Source organism: Amorphotheca resinae (assembly GCF_003019875.1).
Source record: "Amorphotheca resinae ATCC 22711 unplaced genomic scaffold M430scaffold_1, whole genome shotgun sequence".
Taxonomy (NCBI): domain Eukaryota; kingdom Fungi; phylum Ascomycota; class Leotiomycetes; order Helotiales; family Amorphothecaceae; genus Amorphotheca; species Amorphotheca resinae.
This window is the reverse complement of record NW_020194471.1, coordinates 3,991,041-4,013,873: the sequence shown is the minus strand read 5'-3', so window position 1 is coordinate 4,013,873 and position 22,833 is coordinate 3,991,041. Positions and strand designations below refer to the sequence as shown.

The window sequence follows — 22,833 nt, the reverse complement described above, 5'->3', positions numbered from 1 at the left end:
GGGGGGAGAGAGGGGGGGGGTCTCTTCCTCGGGATGCCTCCGGGGACACTGGGCAACGGCTGTCCCCGCACTCAAACAGACAGAGCATGTCTCGCGGGAGATGAGCCTTCGTTGTTTCTGAAACGCTGGGCCTGCGGGTGATTGTGGTTCTTGCTTTTTTTGGTGGGAACGGTGCAGCATGTGGTGGTGGGAGGGGGGTTCTGGCTTCTTTTCTTAGTCTTTTGACTTGGACAGGGAATGAACACAAATAAGAAGTAATGATATATGAAGCCCCGAGAATTGCAAATGCCTGGCGTGGGGGTTGCTTGAAAGTTGACATGTAGAAGTGAGACAGTGGGAAGGACATAAGTGGTTGTTGAACGAGCACCGATCGATAGCGGGGTGTAGACAACCCCAAGCAACATGGAAAGAAGACTGAAATAGCAACGAAGTAACGGATAGGAGGGACCGCAGTCTACAAGAGGTTTAGAAGGGATGTTCAGCCATGCAGATGGGATAACTACATCCTTCTTCAGCTATTCCCAGCACGGTTGATGTCCGAAGCACATCTCCCACTTGAGTCGGGTCCTCGGGATCAGCCGGCAGCTTGTCACTTCAAAGGGCAAAGGCTTCGAGCGTACATCGGTAGTGTTGTTGGAATTGTTGGATATCCAAAACCGAAGAGCCGTTGCAGATGGCTCCTGAGTCTTGAGTCTTCGACGATCCGGCCAGGATTCTCGGATCAGGAATGTGACGCCGATGAGGCGGTGAGAACGGCCAGCGTCGTATCGGGGGCTTCGGCATGCCGAGAGAACGGCTCCGGACGGGTCCCGGGCCGTGGCGGGCATCTTGTACAGAGGAAGAGCAGGAAGAGCACGGAGAATGTGATGCGATGCAGCGGAAACGATTCCCGACCAGTTGGAGGCGAATCGAGGTCCCTCACGCATTGTTCAAGGAGGAGCTCTAATCTATTGAAGTTGATTTCATACATGCTTTGCTGGTGAAAGGGGGAAGGGGAATTGCGAATGCCTTGTCGTGCTGAAACCTGACTGGCAACTCAATCTTACTCATGGACTTGAAGTCGCAGGGCACACGCAGGGACACCGGGCCCTTGGAGAAGGGAGAATGGACCCATGGTGTTGCAGGATGCCATCGGCGGGTCGTATGTAGGTCGGTAGGGACAGGCTCTTGAAAGGCTTCCCTGGCATGCAGACGAGACAACGAGAAGCATGATCATCTAAAGGTACGAAACATTATTACATTCATTCAAAAGATTCTTCGCTCTAATAATGACAACAGTACAGAACCAAAGACGATCGTTGCCAGCTTCAGACGTCAAGTATGACAAGAAGGTAGACTGAGTTGTTGACCAACAAGACAACTAACAAGAAACACAACTCGTGGCTCAACCGCTCAAGAGTCAGGGTCAGGCTGGATCACAAGCGCAAGGCTTTCTCTTCATTGCTGCTCAACCCATGATTGGTGTTCCAATCAATCACGGCGACATGCTGTTCAGTCCTTTTGACGCTGGGCTGCCTGAGGCGTGGGCCTCTCCATCGGCGATTGAACGATTCAGAATCCCCCTGTTGTGGCAGCCCTTGCGAGTCTGGGCCTGGACGAGAGAGCCTATAGGACGCATGGCCCATGGTTATCAGTCGACAAGTACACATCAGTCGACGACTTTTGACAGGTTGTCACACCTTACGAGGCAAGCAAGTAGTGACTTGACTTTCGCTTGAAAAGCCTGGCATTGTCCTACTGGCAGCTTGACAAGGGGAGGCCCAGCGGCTTCAGCGGATGAGACTTCCGGGCAACCTGGCTGGATCGCGTGTTCGTGTTGGCTGTAGATCGAAGCCATCCTCAGCAAGCCATACATCGTCCACAGTGCGTACAGCGGCAGACGCGGGAATGGGCCCCTTGTGCCTCCTCGAGTCTCGACCCTTGTTGAATCCCTCTCTTCTCCCCCCTCTCTCTCTGTGCGCCATCTGCCGCGGCCCAAGTGGGCTGCCAAACCACTCAGCCGGTGCTGCGAGTCCCAGCACCGTGGGTGTGGAAAGAAAGACCCGCTGCCCATATCATCCCTCGTCTGGGTGGACCTTCTCGAGTCACCGTGAGTTGCAATGAATTGCATCAGGGTCTTGGGGCTTCCCACTTTGCACTTTGGGTCGACGAGCCAACCCATGCAACCCACACGTATCAGCAGGTAGAACGGAGTCGTTCCCGCTTCTGTCTTCCTAAAGTTCTGGTCGTGCCGGGCTCCCTTCCAGAGGGCCCAGCTCCCGGTCAGCATTGATTCATGGTTCTATTCCCGTCTCTCTCCTCTCCTCCTGATACCCCGAGCCTGCGGCAAGTGTATGCACGAGCTCTGATCCAACACTCACCCGGGTCCCGTGTGCCACGACGTTGGGTGAGACTGCTTGTCGGGTCACGACTTGCCTTCTTTCTGTATTAATATACATTCTCGTCCCCTTCCCTCGGGTCCGTCCTCGCAAGGTCCCGGGTCCCGAGCAAACAACTGCCACCCATACCCTCGTCCACTTCCCGCTCTCGTCACTCCCGCCGTTCTCACTCGATACCATTTCTCAAATCCAACATCCATCATGACGGAGGTTCCAGCCCTTGAGCTAACAGTCGAGGAGGTCCTCCAATTACATCGCCAGTGGATCTTCAAGCTACTCCTCAACGACAAGAAAACCGAAGCTGAGATCGTGGCCCTCCTTCACGAGCACCATATCCCCATCTCGTAAGATGCCTCCTCTTACCTTCCCCCAAGCACCGCCTAACACACCATCCAGACTCTCCCAGATCCACAGCTTCCTCCTCCGCTGGGATCTCCACCCTTCATCCACGGGCCCACCTCCCACCGCCACCACTTCCACTCCCACCTTCCCACCAATGACCTCCTCCGTCTCCTCCCACGAACCTCTCCCTTACCTCCATTCCCCCTCCCCATCCACCTCTACCACTACCTCTACCACTACCTCTACCACCACCACCAACCCAACCGCGCCCTCCCCCCAACTCCACGATCTCTACAAACAGCGCCCCTTACCCTCCCTCCCCTCCAAACCCGCCTCCCCTGATACCCAACCCCACGATGCTGCTCAAGACCCCTGTCTCGCGCTAGCCACCGACTCCGACTCGGACGACGAGCAAGCGCGCATGATGCTGGAGGCCGGTATGGCGAGGCTGCGCGTAAGGAGGAGTGGGTATGCGCGTGATCGGGAGGTAGCGAGTCGACAGTTTAGAGCGGGGCCGAGAGTGAGGAGGAGGGGGGTTAGGGGGGAGAGATAGCTTTTTTTCTTTCTTTCTTTTTTTTTTTTTTTTACGAAGGATGGATGGATAGATGGGGCAGCGATATGGCGGGGGATTGAGGTTTGCGAGGAGCGGGTGTGAAGTGAAAGATGAGGAAACATACATGAGTTATGAGATAGACTTGGTAGGGGGGAGGGTTTTTTTTAAGAGGGGAGGGGGCGTATTTGTTTGATTCCAAGGTATATTAATCGGATTTAGACGCATACGTACCTAGGTATATAAGTTTATTTATCGTCTGCTTCAAGATCATCCACTACGTACCTTACATAGGTATACAGTGCACTCTATTTACCCCTGCCAGACGTGTTTAGTAGCAAAGCAGATTACGCAGATGGAAATGGAGATAAAGATGAAGATAGAGAGAATTGGATAGCGGAGTAGCATTATTGAGTGATTGACTGAAACTGGTGGTATAGGTAAGGTAGGTGGGCATCACGAGATCTTCTTAGGAGGATGGACAAAAAATGCACGTCCCAAACATAGGTAAGGTAGGTACACAAACATTCATCCTCTATTTCCCTTCCTTAACCCCCCTACATGCCATCCCCATAAGCGTGGTTATGCAAAAAGCACAGATCACGGGAGAAGCAATGGATGGAAAGCGTCTATTCATATGCGCTAGGTACTCAGTGTGGAACCGCACCGCACCGTTCATTGAATGCAAAGGCAAACCCATATTCTCTTTCCATGCCAAGAACCCCGAAATTTCAGAAAACAGCCCTTTCCGTGACGACGCGCTTACATAACGACACCGGAGTTGGATGCAATACGCTATGGGAGAGCAACGGTTAGAGGGAGTTTCCGGGGGTAGTGGAGGGGGGATAACTCACTGGCCAGAGTTCAGCAGCTTCCTTTCCGACGGGTCCTGTGATGGCTGATCCCTTCATCTCACCCTTGGGGTTGACGATCTGCGGAATAGTTCGTTAGCATCATCTCGAGAATCTCATGTCTCAGGCGTATTGCCCGCGTCTCCATTCAATCCAGCTGCTACTCCCCAACTTTGCTCTGGCAGTCCCTCATGCTCCGTCCAAGGCCTCGCCCATTCAATGACAAGGAATTCCACTCACCACACCGGCGTTGTCCTCGAAGTACAAGAAAACACCATCAGTTCGCTTCCATGGCTTGGCCTGTCTGACGATAACAGCGGGCATGACCTTCTTTCTCAGCTCGGGCTTTCCCTTCTTGACAGTCGCCATAACCATGTCGCCGACACCACCAGCAGGCAATCTGTTCAGGCGGGCACCGATACCCTTGACGGAGATGATGTACAGGTTTCGGGCGCCGGAGTTATCGCAGCAGTTCATGACCGCACCCCTTAAGGATCGTTAGCTCGTCGTTCCAGCTCTCCAAATATAACCTGGTGTGTATCTGCTTGACGAAATCGTTGCTCGACACAAGAGCGGAGGGGAATATGTCGCAGGAGAAGGGGACGTACACTGGGAGACCGAGGGTCATCTTAAGCTTGCCACCAGGGGCACCACGACTATTTTCCCGTCAGCTTCCAATTCATCCCTTTCTTTTGTCCACTCCGATTCCCTCAATCGTCGATTTCTCTCGTCCACTGCCGTCACCACCGCCTCCCTTCTACTGGCCCCACCATCCCTTCCCAACCAACGCCCAATCCAGCACGCTCGCTCTCTATCGTAGTCGTGGCCGAGGGGAAGGAGAACACTTACGAGATCTTTGCCATTTCGACGGTGTTGTGCGGGAGTCAAATGGATGAGGGTTGAAGATTTCGATGTTGTCGTCGCGGGAGGTGGAAATTTTGGTGCTCGAAGGGAGGAAAACCCTAATCAGGTTTAAGCGAGCGCACTAAGTATTTTTTTGGATAACGAACTCTGTTTTCTGTTTTCTGTTTCCTTCTTTTCTCGTTCTGCAAAGTGAAGGAGAGCAGAAGATGGGATTAGAATGATGAGAGGGAGTGTAAAAACGCAATTGGTTTTGTTGAAGTAGAGGACGAGATGGTGATGGTTGATTTTGGAGTCATGGATTCCGGGTTCATCCAGACGGTCACGTGAGTGAGACTTGTTGCCAATGGAAGCTCGAAGGATTGTCGAAAGGTTTGGAGGCACCAAAGAAAGATAATCACAATGCAGGAACGGTAATTGGGTTTTACGGCTTTATTCTATCGTAAATACAAATGTGGGATACAAGGAACAGCTAAGATGCGCTGCTATCATGGGAATGCCGCCTGGCGCCTGAATACGCCGTAGACGCCTTGCTCAGTGGTCCGCCCCTCCCTTTTGATGCCCACATAGTACAGGTCATGAAATCAAAATCAAACTGAGTAGTTGGTGTTCCTGAAAGTCGGACGAATCAAACTTCTACCTGAGCGAAATGTAGAAGTAACAAATGCCATGATAATCGAGGCATATTGAATGGTTGGTGTTGCAAAGTCGGGCGAGTCAGACCTCTACGTGACTGGAATGTAGAAGTCACAACTCGGATGGCCAATATGATCATGTTTGTGGTTGTTGGGTCGTCTCGGTCGATGCTTCACCGGTGGTCTCTGCTTCCTGTGGTTTGACTTCTTCTTTGGCAGGTTCAGTTGGTTGTTCAGCCACGGGTTCAGCCTCTGTGTTCGCAGGCGCAGATGCTGGTGCGGTAGCAGCTGGTGACGATCGAGCCTCAGGAACTGGTGTTGAAACTTGAGCTGTCGGCTCGGCAGTGGACTCCGCCATATCGACATCGCCATCATTATCCACGGCAGGCTTAGCTGACTGCTCAATTGATACCGCGTCTGATGCTCCATTCTCAGCCGTTTCCGTACTGGTGAGGGTTTGACTCTTCTCCTCCATGACCGCGGCGTTCACGTCGGCATTTGCCTCGGCAGCCATTGCAGTGACAGCAACATCGACCTCATTCCGTACCTCAGGGGTTGCAACTGCGCTGTCCATCTCAATGTCCGAGGCAACAGCAGTTGAACTGTGATAGTCCATAATGTTCCTACGCTTGTTAGGTCCGTTTTGTGGTCGCATGCCATTTGGACGCTCTTCTTCATCGTCGCTATCTTCGAATTCATCATCTCTGGCGACGCGCTTGTCACGTCTTCGCTGTGTCATACGAACGTCCATGTTCTCGTCCTCATCGAGATCATCAAGCTCAGCCTCATCCTCATCGGTTCCTCCCAGCATGGTGGTTCGAGGGACATCGGTCATTTGGACGGACGGTGCATGAGCGGTCTTCTTCAAGTTCTCGATAACCTGCATCTTGATCTTCTCGAGGTAATCCCTTGAGTTAGCATTCTCCATGTTTGATGCGCGAACATCCAACTCGTAGTCAGGTCCGTAGTACTGCTTGATATTAGCCTTTGCTATCAGAAGATGTGGCAAAACCTTACCTCGTAGTATTCGTTGTAAGGAAGAACTGTTGGCATCTCCTGGCCAACAAGGACACCAGTCTCAAAGGCCCAAGTACGCGCAACGTTTCTCATGGTATAACCGCCGCCACCAACTACAAGTGTAGGCTTGCCGAAACTCTTAACGAACCTGACGCAGTTTGCGTGGCCCTTCATACTCAGGTTGAAGCAGCCCAATCTATCACCTGAAAGACTGTCTCCGCCGCACTGGAGAACAACAGCTTCCGGTTGGTAATAGTCCATGACAGCCTGGATGACTGGCTCAAAGACAGACTTGTAGGTGACATCGTCAATACCATCGCGGAGTGGGAAGTTGACGGCGTAATTCTTGCCTCGGCCTACACCGATATCGCGAAGCTCACCAGTACCTGGGAAATACTCTCCGTACTTGTGGAACGAGCAGGTCATGACTCGGTCGGTGGTATAGAAGGCTTCTTCAACACCATCACCATGATGAACGTCGATGTCAACGTAGAGGACGCGCTTCTTGAATCGCAGGAGCTCAATTATGCCGAGGACAATATCTAAAGAACAATCAACAGCTATCCGGAAACCGCGCGGCTAGGTCAGACTTACCGTTGACGTAGCAGAAACCACTCGCCTCGCTCTTCTTGGCGTGGTGAAGACCTCCAGCCCAGTTGATGGCCATGTCGCATTTGCCACGGTTCAAACGAGCAGCGCCCTCCATGCTACCGCCCGCGCTGATGCCGCAGAACTCGAAAAGTCCATCAAAGACTGGACAGTCATCTCCAACATTGTACTTGCCCTGCTCCTTTGCGAAGGAGTCCATGTTGTCTGGGGTGACCTTCTGGAGAAAGTCAATGTACTCGTCGGTATGGAACTGGGTCATCTCGTGGCGGGTCGCAGGCTTTGCACGCTGCAGGCTGTCAGCAGGTCTCCATGGATATGAAGAGGAGATAAGCGTGAAGCTTTCCTCTGATGAAGGATGCGCCGACTTACATAAATCTCCATTTTCTGATACACGCCATAGTTCATGATCAAGCTATGCGCCAGGCGTATGCGATGAGGCTTCATAGGATGGCCAGGGACATAGGCGTAGTTGCCAACATCCGAGTCGTAGAAATAGGCCACCCGGTTCTTCTTGCTGGCATTGTTGAACACGAACGGATCAAGAGGGGCAAAGGAAGCCATGTCGAGCGGCTGGGATTCGCGGGCAGTAGGAAGGATTAATGTTTTCGAGGATGAACGAAGTGGTGTAAGAGAAGGGGGAACGTGGTATTTAAAGTCGCATTTCAGGAGTGAGTGGGAAGATGATGTTGTAGAAAGAGGATGGAGGGAATGAGTGAGGAGGAGAATGGCATATCACTTGAATGTGAATTCACCACAATAGCTAGAAAGTCCTCTTGTCGGGACAATAGTATAAGTAACCCCTGGGCGGCAGGCCGACCTAGTACGCGCTAGTCCCGATTTGGCTGGCTGGACTGAGCAAACCCGCCCGTCTGCGCTTTGAATAGCGGAAAAGGTTATGAAAAAGAGGGCAATATTGTGATTGGCGCCAGAAATCCAACCTCCTCCTTTTTTGAACGGAATGCCTCGTGGGACGTTGGGTTTGCCGGGTGAAGCATGGCGCAAACCGCAAGGCGGCGGACGAGGCGCTGCCACGAGGCTGTAGATGATCACGTGATATTACCTCTGCTGACTCAGCATGATTTGCATTCGCGTCGACGAGCTGCCTTGAAGCTCCATAAACATCGAAAACCACCTTGTGGCAACCAACTCGAATTCTCTCTTCATTTCCCGTTCCTTACGACCTCCCCAGGTCGCTCATCTCATAATTCGCCCAAGATGGATAGATTAAATCGCATGTTGGCGTCGGCAGGGGGAATGGGTGGCCTCAGCAGCGCCGCCCCCGGATCTGTAAGCTGTTCGCCGTTGCGCTGAGCTCAAGAGAAGGCGATGCTGATACCCTATACTTGCAGGACAATACAAACCTCATCGATAACTCCGAGACCGTCTACATCTCCTCGCTTGCGCTCCTGAAGATGCTGCGACATGGAAGAGCTGGAGTACCCATGGAAGTCATGGGTTTGATGCTTGGAGAATTCGTCGATGATTTCACAGTAAGAGTGGTGGATGTGTTTGCTATGCCACAAAGTGGTACTGGTGTCAGTGTAGAAGCGGTAGATCCAGTATTCCAAACAAACATGATGGATATGCTGCGACAAACAGGCCGGTAAGGCGTCAATATTGCATCTTCCCCGTAACAAACTAACAATATCTAGACCCGAGACCGTTGTAGGCTGGTACCACTCTCATCCTGGTTTTGGCTGCTGGCTGTCGTCTGTCGATGTCAATACCCAACAATCCTTCGAACAATTGAACCCTAGAGCTGTTGCGGTGGTGATTGACCCCATCCAATCAGTCAAGGGCAAGGTCGTCATCGATGCTTTCCGACTCATTAACCCACAATCTCTCATGCTCGGCCAAGAGCCCCGTCAAAGCACATCCAACTTGGGACACCTCAACAAGCCGTCGATCCAAGCCCTCATCCACGGCTTAAACAGACATTACTACAGCATCGGCATCAACTACCGCAAGACTGCTCTGGAGGAGAACATGTTGATGAACCTACATAAGCAGGTCTGGACAGAGGGGCTACAGATGGAGGATTTCCGCGTAGAGGGCAGCCGAAACGTGGATCGGTTAAAGCAGCTGGTCCATCTCGCAGATGGTTATGAGAAACGGGTGAAAGAAGAGACAGAGTTAACAAAGGAACAACTGAAGACTCGATACGTTGGAAAGGTGGATCCAAAGAAGCACTTAGAAGATGTTGGACAGCAGCTTATTGAGGACAACATTGTCTCAGTATCGAGGCAGATGATCGACAAGGAGGCGTGTGTGCCAAAGGAGAAGCTGGACGCCAATGGGCATGCGAATGGCGATGAGATGGATGTGGAGGAGGAACTATAATGGTATCTGCATTACACTGTACAACAGGCGTTTGGCTTTCTAGTCAGCTGAGCATATGGTATTACTGCTCTGCAAGACGTGGTGCGTCTTCTGGGGTCAACTAGGTGGTTTTCCAGACATTATTCCAAGTGAACGCTTTATATATATCCGAGTGGAGTCCATGTCCTAGCAGGCCTATATTTCAGGCCATCTCCAAGCTCAGTCCCCAACCACCTTGCAACAGCAAAGCCTTTACCCTACGTCCTTTCTTACCTCTCCTTGCCAAACACTCCCTTCAGAAACTCGTCAATATCACCCATCTCCTCTGCGCACCACCAGTGAGCCAGACCCGCGTACGCCTTGCGCTGCACATTCATTTCCAATGCCAGAAGCACGTCCGCCATCTGCTGTCCCCATTCATACTTAACCTTCTCATCTTCCAACCCATGACCCAAGAAGACCGGTACATCAAGCCACTTTGTCCCCAGCTCATCCCTCTCTCCAACCCCCAGCTCCACCCCCTCTCCATTCCCATCCTCATCCTCATCCAAGCCTAAATACCTCCTCAAAAACCGCCTCACCTTCACCCGCCCCTCTGCCACTCCTCCCCCCTCCTGCGTCTCCAAAAGCGGTGCCACATGAGCCCACAAAGGCAACCATCCACTCAACCCCACGAACCCCCCAAACCCCTTCTCCGTAACCCCACACCTCTCCAACTCCCCACTCAACAACACCACCACTCCCAGCGCACACCCCTGACTAAACCCGCCCAACACCAGCCTCCCCGCGCCGTCCAAGCCCTCAATCTCTGATTTAATCAGCCGCGCGAGATAGCGCACGCTGTCGCGCATCCCCGTGCGGAAGACGAGGCTGTCATCCCCGAGCGTCCGGTCCTGGAACGAGTGGATGTCGAACCAAGCGTTGGTCTCGCGCCCTTGGAATACGGTTGTGGGATGGGGACGGCCGGTAGGAAAGAGGAGTTTGGTGGTTGGGTGGGAGGGGAGGAAGGGGGTGGGAGAGGGCGGATTGGGATTTTGGAGGGATGCGCTGAGGGAGGGACCGTTGGCGGATGTACCGTGGAGGAGAATCAGGGTGTTGGTGTGAGTGTGAGGAGGGGCGGGGAGGATGGTGTGGGGTGTGGGGAAGGCGGAGGAGCTGGGAGGGGAGCTTGTCATGTTGGGCGGGATATATATTAGTTATTATTGGTAGCTGCTGGTGGTTTCTGTTATATTTCCTGTGCAGCAAATAGATATGATAAACATCATGAGGATTATTCAGTTTAGATGCAGTTGGCTCCGAGATCGGAAGAGCAGACACCATTCGAAGTTGGATTCAAGTCGTAATGATTTGCAACTCTTAGCATATTTGGATGGGCGCTTGTGTGTTGATATAATATCGACTGCTCTCTAGAGAACACTACTTTTCAGATGCACATATGTAGGGAACTCGAGTTGTAATAGCATAATCCATTTTGATCCGAATTCTGGTTTCTTCCCAACTGCGATGGTTCCATAGACAAAACCAGTCATGTCTTGTTGTAACATAGCCTTAACGTCTCTCTCAGTCTTCTCATACTCGAGAAAAATATATTGACTGAAAAGCAATCCACCCTCCTCTGCGGAGTATCAGTGAAACTCGATAGTATTCTCCGCCTTGCCCTCGAGATCACCCCTTGAGCCTAGAAGGACCGGTAATACTTCCAAGATAGTTATGATTCCGCTGCCATTGTCGTCGGCTCCTGATGCTCTCCCGTTTAAAGGGTCGCCAAGATTGACACTGTCCCGATGCGCGCCAGCAACTACAGTCGAGTTACTTTCCCTGAGATAATCACAATGATGCTGTCCTGGGCCCGCGCATGAGAGAACGGCCGTACAGTGACTCCGTGTCTATAAGCATCGGTTTCCTTGCCCGTATCATTAACAAGACCCAGCAGCCATTTCGAGGAATGTGTAACGTACTCCGACTCTGGTTGTGGAACGAAATGAAATACTCAAGATGCGTCTTGATGTTAGACTTCTCAAGGTCCTTGAGCAAGGGGACTACTTCCTCTAGCAAGTAGCGCTTTTTAAATTTGACATTTTCAGCAGATTTCGCTCGGATGGTGCCTAGGTCACGGAAATCCGTGATGTCCATGAAGAACGAGCCATTCGATGCAGTTTTCAGCAAAACCCCAGAATATCTAATGAACAAGTTCTGTGCACGCTCCTCAGCTCCCATTTCTCAGCCTCGGTCACCCATTGGTCTTCCGGGGTCTTAGCTCAATCGCATACCTTTGCTCGGGATTGACATCAAGAGGTACTTGTTGTGACTCGGGGAAACCTCGCGCTGAGAACAGTGGTGGAGAAAGCCAAGAGCGAAAAAGTAGAGAGCTTCATGATGCCTGTGCGAAGACAATTGGTGGTGGAATCCCAAGTGCTCGACACTTGTCGACATGATGGGGATATGTATACTACATATCTACTCCGTACACAACACAACGTACGATATATCTCGTCGTAGCCGGTGCGGAAGTATACCTCCCTGCCTTCCGCGGCCTTACCGTACTGGTATTAGCGGCAAGGGTAAAGCTTGTTTTGAAATAGAAACAAACTCACGTGGAACCCCGTTCGGAGCGCGACCCCTGAATTTACCTTGTTTTGTACTGTGGACCCCCTCTCTTCTCCGCAACAAACTTTCGACACTCTTTTCAACAACATTGTTTTTGCTCTGATGCAGCTTTTCTCATGTTTTTAGTCTCTGTGCTTCGTCGTTCCCTCTTCATCCTTGTGCCGCTTTCTCTAATTCTATCATGCTATCTTTACCTATATCCCGTCTTCCACCTCTGCGCGTTCCCTTCCCCTGAGCAGGATGCCCGCTCATCCTACCTAAGCACGCTTCGACAGCATGCCCCTTTACCCCGCGGTCCTAAAAGCATAGCACCGTTTCGACTTCTCGCTCTTGGAGATCCTCAACTTGAAGGCGACACCTCGATTCCCGACCCCGAAGCTACCTCATTACCGCATCTTGCGAAATTCTGGAATGATGCCCTACTCCTCAATGGCACGAAGCATACTCTTCTACAGCGATTACGACACAGTCTGCATGATCTAATTGACTTTTATCTTGACGATATTCCGAAGTCCTTTCAAGCGTACCGCAAACGACTCGACCACATTGGTAATGACTATTACCTGGGGCACATCTACCGCACACTGCACTGGTGGACGGATCCTACGCACGTTACAGTCTTGGGCGACTTGGTGGGCAGCCAATGGATTGATGATGCCGAGTTCGAAAGTCGCGGATGGAGGTACTGGAACCGTGTCTTCCGCCACGGCCAACGTGTGCCCGAGGAACTGACTTCACAGCCCGCCGAGGATTTTCAAAGTACTATAATGCTTGGGGATGATGCGGATGCTTGGAAGAGGAGGATCATAAATGTAGCCGGAAACCACGATATTGGCTATGCGGGCGATTTGTCCCCAGAACGGATGGCGAGATTTGTGAGGGTGTTTGGAAAGCCGAATTATGAGTTGCGCTTCCAACTCCCAATCAATTCTACAAAGGGCGCAGAGGAAGGGGGCGAGAAGCCGGTGCCCGAATTAAGGATTGTAATTGTCAACGATATGAACCTCGATACGCCCGCCTCGTCTCAAGATCTCCAAGCGGAAACCTACCAGTTCCTCAATGACATTATTACAACTTCGAAGGATGTAACTCGGCCGGCACATTTCACCCTCGCTTTGACGCATATCCCTATGCATAAGCGAGCTGGAGTCTGCGTTGACGCACCGTTCTTCGATTTCTTCAATGGGATATTCGAGAATGGGGTCAAAGAACAGAACCACCTTTCTCCAGATGCCTCGAAAGGGTTCCTGGAGGGCATCTTTGGTATGAGTGGCAATGAACATGTTGCTGGACATGGCTTTGGTAGAAGAGGATTAATCCTGACGGGGCATGATCACGAGGGATGCGATACGTATCATTATATCAACCAGACATCCGGAGAATCACCATCGTGGGAAGCTCGGCGGTGGGAGGAAGCAGTATCTACTGGATTGCTCGATCAACCGGGCGTGCCGGGCATGCGAGAAATCACGGTGAGGAGTATGATGGGAGATTTTTCTGGAAACGCAGGGTTGTTGTCGCTGTGGTTTGATGAGCAGACATGGGATTGGAAATTCGAGTTTGCGAACTGCGAGTTGGGACTGCAGCATATCTGGTGGGTTGTGCATGTTGTGGATCTCGTCACTGTTGGTATTGCTCTCGCGTACGGGATCTTGGCCGTCATCCAACACATCCTTGTCCCTGAGAAGATTGAAGGGAAGTTGAAGCACGCTGCAAATGGCAGGACAGCGGTGGCGGGTGAGCCAAATGCTGGGCCTCCGAAGAGTGAACGTGGTGCAAGCCCTGCCAAGTTGGAGCAAACACATGATCACCTGGATATTCCAGGATCAGAGCGGAAGACACTGCGGAAGAAGAAGAGCAAGAGGGCTTTGAACGGGAGTCCCGACGGCTCAGCCATCTCGGGAAGCCGATGAGTACTACTGTATATGATAACCATGAAATATGACGCGGCTGGAGGCAGCAACAAATGCCTCGTATATGAAGAACCGTTCGTCCAATTGTAGCGAGCAACATCTCCTCGTGCCATGGAGAGTAGGAGGGATGGATCGACATCCAACGGCCAATATAACATGATGAGATGCGGTATTGTTGGTATTGCGCCCATCTCTTACCTTATCGCCTGGCCGGCCTTACCGAGGAGTGCCAAGCCACCCTTAGGTCCCTTCATCCCTTGAGACTAGCCCTCAGCGGGACTAGCCTGCTCCATCGCTCCTTCTCCCGGTGTTCTCTCCGCCTTCTAGCGTCCATCCCGCTCTGCACGGGGCGGCCTCCGCTTCACGTGTCGCCCGACCGGCCAATAATCAAGCTTTCCCGTCCCGCCCGGGGCGGACACAGCCCGTTCCATCTTTATCTATCACCGATCGACTGCATCAGCCCCGCCATAGCTACAGCAGGTGCTTAAGGTATATGTCGAGGTATCTCACAGAGCGTACACATCTTGTACAAGATGATCCTCGTCCCTCAACCCTGAGACCCGATCTTTCAAACTACAGCTGGAGACATCCTTCTCCAGAGTCCTCCCTTCATCCCAACAGACCACCAGACTTGCCCTCCTACATCCTCCAACATGGCAGCCAATATCCCACCACCTGTCGGACCTTCCTCGGCCACAGAATCACCGCCTTCTTATGCTGTAACCGATCCTACCGACAACACTGCAGAACTCACTGCCGCCGAGATGAATGCTGCATTTGCGAACCTCAATCTGCCCAGCGTCCCCCCATCATTCCCCACTTCCGACCACTGCCTGGCGCACCTCAAACTCCTCAATACCTTCCATGCCCTGAAAGAAGACGTTGGGTACACAGACGGGCTGTTTGGGCTCTGGGATGCAAGATGCGAGGTGCTGGAGGGGAGGGTACGAGACGAAGCGCTTGCGCGGACGAGGGAGAAGAGATGGGCGCTCTATATTGCGCGAGCTGTGGAGCGGTTTGAGGTTTGGTGGTTGAAGTTTCTATGCACGCTTGAGGAGGCCAGGAGGCTGGAGTGCAAGGAGATGCTGGGCACGGAGATGAAGTTCATGCAGTTTACGAGCAGGGGAAGAGTTCAGAAATGGACGACGTCGATGCTGCCTCCTGTCGGTAAGTTTTGATCCTGGCGAGCTAGGACCGGTTGCTGAGACGATTAGATGTCCTTATGGTATGGCATTCGTTTATGCTTAATCCAAGAAACTACCTCGAGGATTGCATTCGTTTCGGACTGAAGGATCTCTGGGCCACAGGTCTGCCCTGGGCTGCGGTCAATGAGGCCATCGACACAAACTTCAACTATACTGTCCCAGCGGATGGAATGAATATCTTTGCAGGCATGACAGGTCTTAACTGGAGCAATGCCGACGACCCTATCATTAAGACTATGCACTGCCCCCGATGCTCGCAGCAGTTGAATATCCCATGGACAACATGCGGGAAGAATAGAAATCCTAGTTACGAGGAGTGGGTATCCTAACTGAAGGGAACAAGTCATTTCTAACATGTGACAGGATTACCAAACTGCTCGGTACAGGATACGGAGATAGAGATTTCTCGTATATCTGCCACAGATGCGGTGGAGAAATCAACCATAAGTTCCTCCGCCTTGCCAAGTTCAGGAAAGACACCGAGAAACTCATCATGCAAGACTGGCCACTGGGAGGTACAATACTCTCTCCTGCCAGCGGAGCTCCAGAGGCGCCAAGCGAAAAAGAATGGCCCAGCTATCCCAACACGTTCCCAAATCGAGTCGTTCGCATAGAGCTTCGAAGTCGAATTCTGGAACTCACCAAACCCAACTCATCCAAGAAGCCCACGATGGATGACGTTAAGAATATGATCGAGACGGCAGTCAAGGATCGACATGTCATCAGGAGATGCAACAGCAGATCTATGAGCAATTTTTTGAAGGGGGAACGTTTAAGTATCCGGAAGATGATGTCGAGATACTGGGAGAATGCTTCTCCTTTTGCACTCGAGCTTGGTGGTGCTGTCATCCGACAGAGTATCTTTGTGGAAAAGATGCATAATATTGATTGGCTGCATAGCCCAGCTGCGACAGATACCATGCGTCGGCTCCTCATCAAGTATGCTCGTTTCATCGAGATCATCGCATCTAATCCGAAACAGAACGCGGTGCCGACCTTGGATCTTGATCTGGCATGGCACACACATCAGCTCTCACCTAAATCATATTACGATTATTCGATGCGGAGGAGCGGGAAGTTCATCGATCACGATGATAAAATGGATGAAGATGCGCTGTCAGCCGCCTTCGAATGGACGTCCAAAACATACGAGAAGCTCTTCCAAGAAGTCTACTCAGAATGCACCTGTTGGTATTGCGAAGGTAATTTCCCCCTTTTCGTCCCCCCCACCAAGAAGGCTCCTAACACAATGCAGCAATCCGATCCAGACACATCTCCTCGTCAATGAGGCTCTGGGGAACGTCCAAGCACGAAAAAGTCCTCGACAGCTTCTACGATTCCGGGGCGGCCCAGCTCTGCCCTCCCGACAAGTCCGCACACATCAGCTCCCACAGCGCCGTCAAGCCCCTCGACAGCTCAATTCAGCACGCGGTTGCCGCGCGCCTGCGACAGCAGCGCAAGCTGAAACTCGAAGAGGCCTACGACAAGGCCTGCCGGCGGGCCGAGGCCAAGGGCCGCCCGCTCCCGCCCCGCAGAACGCCGTCCGAGTACTACGGCGGCTGGGGATACCCGTACCTGATGTACGGGCCGTATATGGCGGTGGGCGTCATTGGCGGCGTGTACTACGCGGGCGATCCGTGCGTGATGCCCGTGGGCGAGGGGATGACGGGCAGTTGTGTGGCGGGCACCTGTGGTGTGGGTGTCGCGGCCGGGGCGTCTGGCGGGCCTGGGGGATGTGCAGGTGGGGGTGCGTGTGGATCTTGCGGGAGTGGAGGTGGAGGCGGTTGTGGAAGCAGTTGTGGGGGAGGAGGCTGTTCGTCTTGAGGGGTTGGTTGGTGCTGTTGAGGTGAGAGAGGGGCAACGGGTGCCGCGGGAGATTCGTTTATGATACCATGGTTTGTTCTTTTTCCTTTTCCTCTTTTTCCTACTCTTATTCCTATTTGTACATGTATAGAGAGAAATTCGAGATCCAAGTGTGATGGTTCTGAGTTTGCAATGCGATGATAATATTCCTGCTTGGTAATACGTGGTGGGCCATGAGAAAAAGAGGGGGGGAATCTTTTTGGATGATTCGGGTTGAATACCTTGGGATGGGATGGGTGGAGGTACCTTGGGTGATAGGAGTCTGATACATCTCGTGACCCAGTTAAATAAAAACAACAACAAACCAAAATAAAACCAATGCAAATACGCAACAGGATCAGTATAGATAGATCAAGACAGGATTGTGATTTTATTGTTTAAGGATTAAGCATCCATCGCGCATCATATTTTCACCCCCGGTCCTCCTCCCCCTTTCTCGAACCGAAACCCTCTCCGTCCCTCACCTGAACCCATCCTACAGTAACTCGAGATGCCAAGATATAAAACACTAAAGACCGGACTGATTGGAATATCGATCTTTCCTCAATTAACTCCAGCACGAGCAAAATTAATTTTCCCCTCTTTCTTTCCCACATTCCCAGCTAGCTTCCTCTCTACACAACCGTAACCGTAGTATTAAAAAGGTTCACCACAGGCTCATTATCCACCCCATACAGACTCGTAACCGCCACCGCGACGAGCGCCGGTCCGGTCTGCGTCCCCGCCGGCACTTGCACCGTGAAGGGGATCGGCTGCAGCGTGTTGGAGAGCGCGGGGCCCAGGTACGCCGAGTAGATCAGTGTCCCGAGGGAGTCTGGGTAGCCGGCGCCTGGCGCGATGCCGAAGGCGCAGGATACGTCGGTCACGGCTTGGATGTAGTCGCTGGTGGTGAGCGTGAGGGTGATGTTGCTGTTGGGTGTGATGGTGGGGGGCGCGGTGAGGCCGGTGATGATGGCGGAGACGGAGAGGGGGGCGAGGAGGAGGGAGAGGGGGGTGGAGAGACGCATTTTTAATGTTGTTGTTGTTGTTGTTGCTGTTGTTGAAGGTTTTGAGAGAGAGAGAGAAGATGGAGGAACAAGTAGTTTGATAGAGAGCGAGAGAAAGAAGAGCCGTATAAAAACTAAAAGTTCTTTTTATAAAAGAGATAGATGTAGCTTCTGACTCCAGAGAACACCATTCATTCATTCATTCATTCACCACCGCTCTTATACTCACCCTCACCAAGCAGGCCCTCGTATCAATAGTCTCGTGTCTCCACACACGTGAGATCTACCTAAGCTGATGTCAAGAATTCTATTCTGGTGCCCTCTGTCCCACAACGCAGAGGAGACGCGAGGTCCAAGTCCTCCGCAAGTGCTTCGTAAGTACTGGGCGTAGCTTGCCGCGATACGAGCGGGTCGTGGAATGGTATTGGATCTGGTGTGTGCGGGACTCGTGGCGGTGTGAAGGAGTGAGAGCGAGAGAGAGAGAGAGAAGACGTTAGTTATTATTGCGTGGCAGCTCGTTGGCAAATCTGACACGAGCGGATCGACGGAGGCGGTCCGCTTGGGTTTTCGTGTTTGATGACTCCGCTCTACACTTTCTTTACATATCCTTAATGATTGGCCCTTTGGAAATGTAAAGGGGAGAAATCTGTAAAGCTCTTATGTTAGACTTACAGGTAAGCTTTTCCACGGAATCGGAATGAACGTCGTGGCTGGCTGGCGCGTAAATCCTTGGCGCCACAAAGATCAAGCGACTTACCTACTTTCTGTTGTCCATCACACATCTTACTTTCTTTCATCCATCACTCGCTTTCACCTGAGATACATGGTGATGATCGCCCCAGGAGATAGATTCTGGCTTGAGAGTGAAGCTATCAGGGAGAGCTTTTCACACAGGTAATGTATTGACTGGTGCCAACGTCGATGGTAGACCATCAACAGCTCGACGAAGCCCTGTCCTCCCGAGGAAGAGATTGAGATTGAGATTGAGATTTCCACCTCACTCCAAATGTCGCTTCCATCAAAGTCGATGATGCAGGGCTGCTGATCTCGGTTTCTTCCATTTCTCTCCTGCGAAGTCCCTCCATGACTGTTCTACTATTGTTGTCCAAGCTTACCGAGCTGGACCGCCTTGGACCTCAAGTTTGCTTGGTGAGCTATGCAGATGGTTCTGGTATCCGGAGGAAGCGTGTCTTCAAAGACAACATAATCTCTCAGCGGAGGATCTGGATATAGAATGAGATACAGCTTAATTTCCCCGAGCATCCGCACCTTGTACCTTTCGATCGCATCGTTGTTGACAATGTCGAGTCTCGAATCCTTGGATTTACGACAGTATACGTTCCAGGGGGAACCCTGGATGAGAACAAAGGTCGAGTTTTTCGATCATTATGGCAACAGCAGCTCTGCGCTGTTGTTGACTACCTGAATCTTGGACTGTGAATCGTGCATCAAGATATTGCTCCGCGGAATCTTCTCATCGGCCCAACTATAGATCATCTTCGGCTCTTCGACTTTGATCGCATTGCTCGAATAGGTCAACCCGGCTGCAACGACTCCTTTGAGATTCCTGATATTCCACCTTCAACGCCACTCATTACTGGTCATGATGAGAATGGCGAGCCTATACGTGAAACTAGGGTTGTTGAAGTGAGGGCTGATGCCGTGAAGCACAAATAGAACGTGATCTTTTGAAAGCGCCCTCCACATCATAAGGCATATCCCCAGCAGAATAAGGAGCGGCACAATTCAGCTTAAATTGAGGTCCTGTTCAACCCCTAGTGATCATTTCTGTACACGAAGTCTGTCATGAACATTGGTTTCACCTTACAGAAGAGGAACGGATTGATGCTGCAGGATAATAGATCTCATTAATATTTGAGGTGCATGGCCAGAATCTACCACCTACGGATATATACCTACTTTTATGAATCACTGCACCTTCTCCCTTCTCTTCACTACCTAGGTACAACTTCACCTCGGGCCTGCTTCTGCCTGCCGGTCTTCCAACGCCTCAATACTCGGAAAATTCGTTCAATTCAGACCGGATCTAGGCGCTTCTAAAACTATGGTGCGGAGTAAGTGAAAATACAAAATACTCATTCTTTTCGACCTGAGCTAGACCAAGGAGAACGTTGTCTTACTGGTTCAGGGTTCAAAGGAAGAGGCAGGTAGATCCTCGCATAGTTCCGCAAGTATTCAGCCGCCTTACAAGCAGAACCTTGAGGCAATCATCTGATGCATACTCCAGTTCTCTTCTCGTACTCTTGAAGCCCCCTACCTGGACCTCTGGATTGTGTCATCTTACACCGGCGATGACATGGTGGTCAGATGCGTCACGTGATGGCCCCAGGCCAAAGGCGATATTAGGTTCTCTCATTGTACCTTGGAGGTACTGTCAGAGGCATAGTCCCGAGTTACTTGCCGTCTCTTGAAGTCTCATATCGGGAACCTCGGATAGTGCTTTTCCCTCTTTTTTGTCGGAGATGACGGATGCTCCAAATCAGTCACGTGATCTAGACCAGGTCAAAGAACGTCAAAGTGCTGACGGCTTTCTCGTTGAGTCGAGTAGGGGACTCATTTTCTGGATGCCAGCACACGGAGATAAAACGTTGATGAGAAACTGGCTAAGTAGATCCTGCGCAGAATGTGAATGACTCGTGCATCTCCTCAGGTCAGGTGACGTACCTTGGGATATATCAGAGCCGATGACCCTTTACAACCTTCAACGATTCTATCATCACACTGGAAATCTCCCCTGGCACGATAGATCCATGGTTTGGAAGTCCGGCAGTTCTCGGGGACCAGCTCCTTTGAGATCTCCTCCATCCGGATGCAGAGGAAGTGATACTATTTCCGTCGTCAGCTACGAACCCTTGACGTTCCAAGTCTTTCGCTACCAGACGTCCCTCACAATTAGTCACCTGACTCCGTCATAGGTATATCGGCAGAGCTAATAGTACCCTTGGACCCCGACGACTTCCTACGTCTACCAATTACCTGATTGATGTTTGGTGAGATTATAAGATGGACATGGTCTCGTATGGATCGTGTCTCAAACCCTCCATCTTCTCTCACTACATCACGGCTCGACTTCTATGGTGAAGCCTTGACTTTATACTGCCATTGAATGGCAACAATATGTCAATATGGGTCCCATCCCTTTGTCTTTGGCTCTGGATCCCAAAGACACTGCTGCCTCTACCGCACCTTGGATGAAGACTATCTTACCTACATTCTTGGCTGGGATTCGCAGAAAGACATCACCTCATGCATCTTGGTCAGTGACTTCTGGGAGAAATGTCTCCTTGGTTCTGCCGCAAATGCCACATATGTAGCCAAATCGCTGACTTTGGCGAGCAGGGAATATTCAGATTCTCCATCTCCGAAAAGTGATAGCTTGAGCAGTCTTCCCACGGAGCTGTTGCAGAGCATAGCTGATTTTCTACCTACTTCTTCCGCCGCTGCTTTGACGCTTTGCAACCGCACCACGTTCTTGAAGCTGGGCTCGAAGTACTTGACCAGCATCAACCAAGCAACTGTAGAACCGTACACCGAATGGTACCAGACCCAAGACCAATGCGTGCGCCCGTCACCAGCACAAGTAGAACGCGAAAAGTTCCTGGAGCAGCTCAGCCGAGATTCGCTCGAATTTATCTATTGCTACTACTGCAAGAAATTACACCACCCTGAAAAGACCGGCTCAGACAGAAACTGCACCAGATGTAGCAAATCCATCCCATTTGAGCAGAGGCGCCCTTGTACGCAGTTGGAACGTTACCAAGTTCATTCCTCCCACCTTCACGGCGATTTCAATCACTCCCGAGTTCAGAATCTCATGAAGCATTACCGGCATGGCAGAGACTACAGCAATCTCCTGAAGCCGTTGAACAAGACCTGGACCAGCTACCGCGATGGCTTTACTTTCCAACAGTCCGTACAATGTCGAGTCCGCAATGGGCGCTTCATGGTACGGACCCAGCATTGGCTCCTGTTTGCTTGGGCCAACGGGCCTGATGTCCAACTGCCAGATCATTATAATCTTGGTCTGTGTCCACATCTGACATCCACCGGATATACCAAATACCCCGGCAGGCTCGACCGGCTACTTCTCTGCAGGGCCACCCATCCCCATTGCTGCGAGTGTGGCGTCTGCTGCGGGGTAAAGGCGTGCAAAGACTGCCCCACCGAGTTCCAGATCGACACCAAGCTCCTACCCGAGGAGGATAAGATGGCGCTGGTGATCACGACGTGGCGGGATTTTGGCAAGGCGCAGAGCCCTTTCGAGCCGGAGTGGGAGCATCAGACGCACGAGATGCTGAACAAGGTTCATCCATGCCCGCGTTTCTACCTGGGGGAGATCAAGGCCTCCTATGAGAGGTTTGACTTTGATGCCCACCAGACGCCTAGTATGATAAGAGCGTTGCAGATAAAGAAAGCGTACTCACCGACGATATATGAACCAGGTTGAAAAGCGTCCTGGGGGGGTGTTATCGGTTTCTGTTTGACATTTTTAGGGAATGTGTACCATTCAGGGAGCGTCGGTGTATTCTGCTGGAGAACCACGATTGGGACCATGAGATATAACGGATGCTGGACATCAAGATCTTAGGAGAAGTGCTTATGAGCTATTAATTTAGATACGGCGCTTTACATAATGATATAATGATTAATCATTAATGAGAAAAAGAATATAAACA

The 22,833-nt window shown here is 51.5% G+C and overlaps 11 protein-coding genes across 11 annotated transcripts; 5 read left to right on the top strand and 6 right to left on the bottom strand.

Annotated features, from left to right (window-relative positions):
* Positions 1-1,344: 1,344 nt before the first annotated feature.
* M430DRAFT_167136 (hypothetical protein) lies at positions 1,345-2,498 on the bottom strand. Its single transcript, XM_024863512.1, has one exon. The coding sequence runs from the start codon at positions 2,267-2,269 to the stop codon at positions 1,649-1,651; it is 621 nt and encodes a 206-aa protein (XP_024725968.1). The 5' UTR covers positions 2,270-2,498; the 3' UTR covers positions 1,345-1,648.
* Positions 2,499-2,579: 81 nt separating this feature from the next.
* Positions 2,580-3,273, top strand: M430DRAFT_24773 (hypothetical protein; the record flags this gene model as incomplete). The annotated part of the gene is made up of 2 exons (XM_024865130.1): positions 2,580-2,722; positions 2,775-3,273. The coding sequence occupies 2 exons, from the start codon at positions 2,580-2,582 to the stop codon at positions 3,271-3,273; spliced, it is 642 nt and encodes a 213-aa protein (XP_024725967.1).
* Positions 3,274-4,032: 759 nt separating this feature from the next.
* On the bottom strand, positions 4,033-4,984 carry M430DRAFT_47450 (hypothetical protein; the record flags this gene model as incomplete). The annotated part of the gene is made up of 5 exons (XM_024867929.1): positions 4,033-4,065; positions 4,125-4,202; positions 4,362-4,608; positions 4,730-4,777; positions 4,971-4,984. The coding sequence occupies 5 exons, from the start codon at positions 4,982-4,984 to the stop codon at positions 4,033-4,035; spliced, it is 420 nt and encodes a 139-aa protein (XP_024725966.1).
* Positions 4,985-5,753: 769 nt separating this feature from the next.
* M430DRAFT_55768 (hypothetical protein) lies at positions 5,754-7,990 on the bottom strand (the record flags this gene model as incomplete). Its single annotated transcript, XM_024868559.1, has 4 exons — positions 7,613-7,990; positions 7,229-7,529; positions 6,635-7,176; positions 5,754-6,587 (listed from the first exon to the last, which is right to left on the bottom strand). The coding sequence occupies exons 1-4, from the start codon at positions 7,802-7,804 to the stop codon at positions 5,754-5,756; spliced, it is 1,869 nt and encodes a 622-aa protein (XP_024725965.1). The 5' UTR covers positions 7,805-7,990.
* A 468-nt stretch (positions 7,991-8,458) lies between these two features.
* Positions 8,459-9,583, top strand: M430DRAFT_47448 (hypothetical protein; the record flags this gene model as incomplete). Its single annotated transcript, XM_024867928.1, has 3 exons — positions 8,459-8,530; positions 8,593-8,846; positions 8,896-9,583. 3 exons carry the CDS (start codon positions 8,459-8,461, stop codon positions 9,581-9,583), a joined length of 1,014 nt encoding a protein of 337 aa, XP_024725964.1.
* A 22-nt stretch (positions 9,584-9,605) lies between these two features.
* Positions 9,606-10,777, bottom strand: M430DRAFT_32808 (hypothetical protein). Its single transcript, XM_024866238.1, has one exon. It carries the CDS (start codon positions 10,735-10,737, stop codon positions 9,832-9,834), a length of 906 nt encoding a protein of 301 aa, XP_024725963.1. The 5' UTR covers positions 10,738-10,777; the 3' UTR covers positions 9,606-9,831.
* A 314-nt stretch (positions 10,778-11,091) lies between these two features.
* Positions 11,092-11,779, bottom strand: M430DRAFT_55765 (hypothetical protein; the record flags this gene model as incomplete). Its single annotated transcript, XM_024868558.1, has 2 exons — positions 11,092-11,360; positions 11,521-11,779. The coding sequence occupies 2 exons, from the start codon at positions 11,777-11,779 to the stop codon at positions 11,188-11,190; spliced, it is 432 nt and encodes a 143-aa protein (XP_024725962.1). The 3' UTR covers positions 11,092-11,187.
* Positions 11,780-12,213: 434 nt separating this feature from the next.
* Positions 12,214-14,107, top strand: M430DRAFT_32806 (hypothetical protein). Its single transcript, XM_024866237.1, has one exon. It carries the CDS (start codon positions 12,286-12,288, stop codon positions 14,080-14,082), a length of 1,797 nt encoding a protein of 598 aa, XP_024725961.1. The 5' UTR covers positions 12,214-12,285; the 3' UTR covers positions 14,083-14,107.
* A 739-nt stretch (positions 14,108-14,846) lies between these two features.
* M430DRAFT_94077 (hypothetical protein) lies at positions 14,847-17,111 on the top strand (the record flags this gene model as incomplete). Its single annotated transcript, XM_024869815.1, has 4 exons — positions 14,847-15,249; positions 15,297-15,603; positions 15,651-16,489; positions 16,543-17,111. The coding sequence occupies 4 exons, from the start codon at positions 14,847-14,849 to the stop codon at positions 17,109-17,111; spliced, it is 2,118 nt and encodes a 705-aa protein (XP_024725960.1).
* A 662-nt stretch (positions 17,112-17,773) lies between these two features.
* On the bottom strand, positions 17,774-18,157 carry M430DRAFT_76990 (hypothetical protein; the record flags this gene model as incomplete). The annotated part of the gene is made up of 1 exon (XM_024869567.1): positions 17,774-18,157. A coding segment is annotated over one exon (384 nt), but the record flags the coding sequence as incomplete, so codon positions are not given.
* Positions 18,158-21,282: 3,125 nt separating this feature from the next.
* Positions 21,283-22,604, top strand: M430DRAFT_47437 (hypothetical protein; the record flags this gene model as incomplete). The annotated part of the gene is made up of 2 exons (XM_024867927.1): positions 21,283-21,413; positions 21,497-22,604. 2 exons carry the CDS (start codon positions 21,283-21,285, stop codon positions 22,602-22,604), a joined length of 1,239 nt encoding a protein of 412 aa, XP_024725958.1.
* Positions 22,605-22,833: the final 229 nt, after the last annotated feature.

What these genes read in the sequence shown, in the direction of transcription:
- M430DRAFT_167136 (XM_024863512.1), bottom strand. Translation starts at nt 2,269, where the DNA reads ATGCTGACCGGGAGCTGGGCCCTCTGGAAGGGAGCCCGGCACGACCAG.
- M430DRAFT_32806 (XM_024866237.1), top strand. Translation starts at nt 12,286, where the DNA reads ATGTTTTTAGTCTCTGTGCTTCGTCGTTCCCTCTTCATCCTTGTGCCG.
- M430DRAFT_32808 (XM_024866238.1), bottom strand. Translation starts at nt 10,737, where the DNA reads ATGACAAGCTCCCCTCCCAGCTCCTCCGCCTTCCCCACACCCCACACC.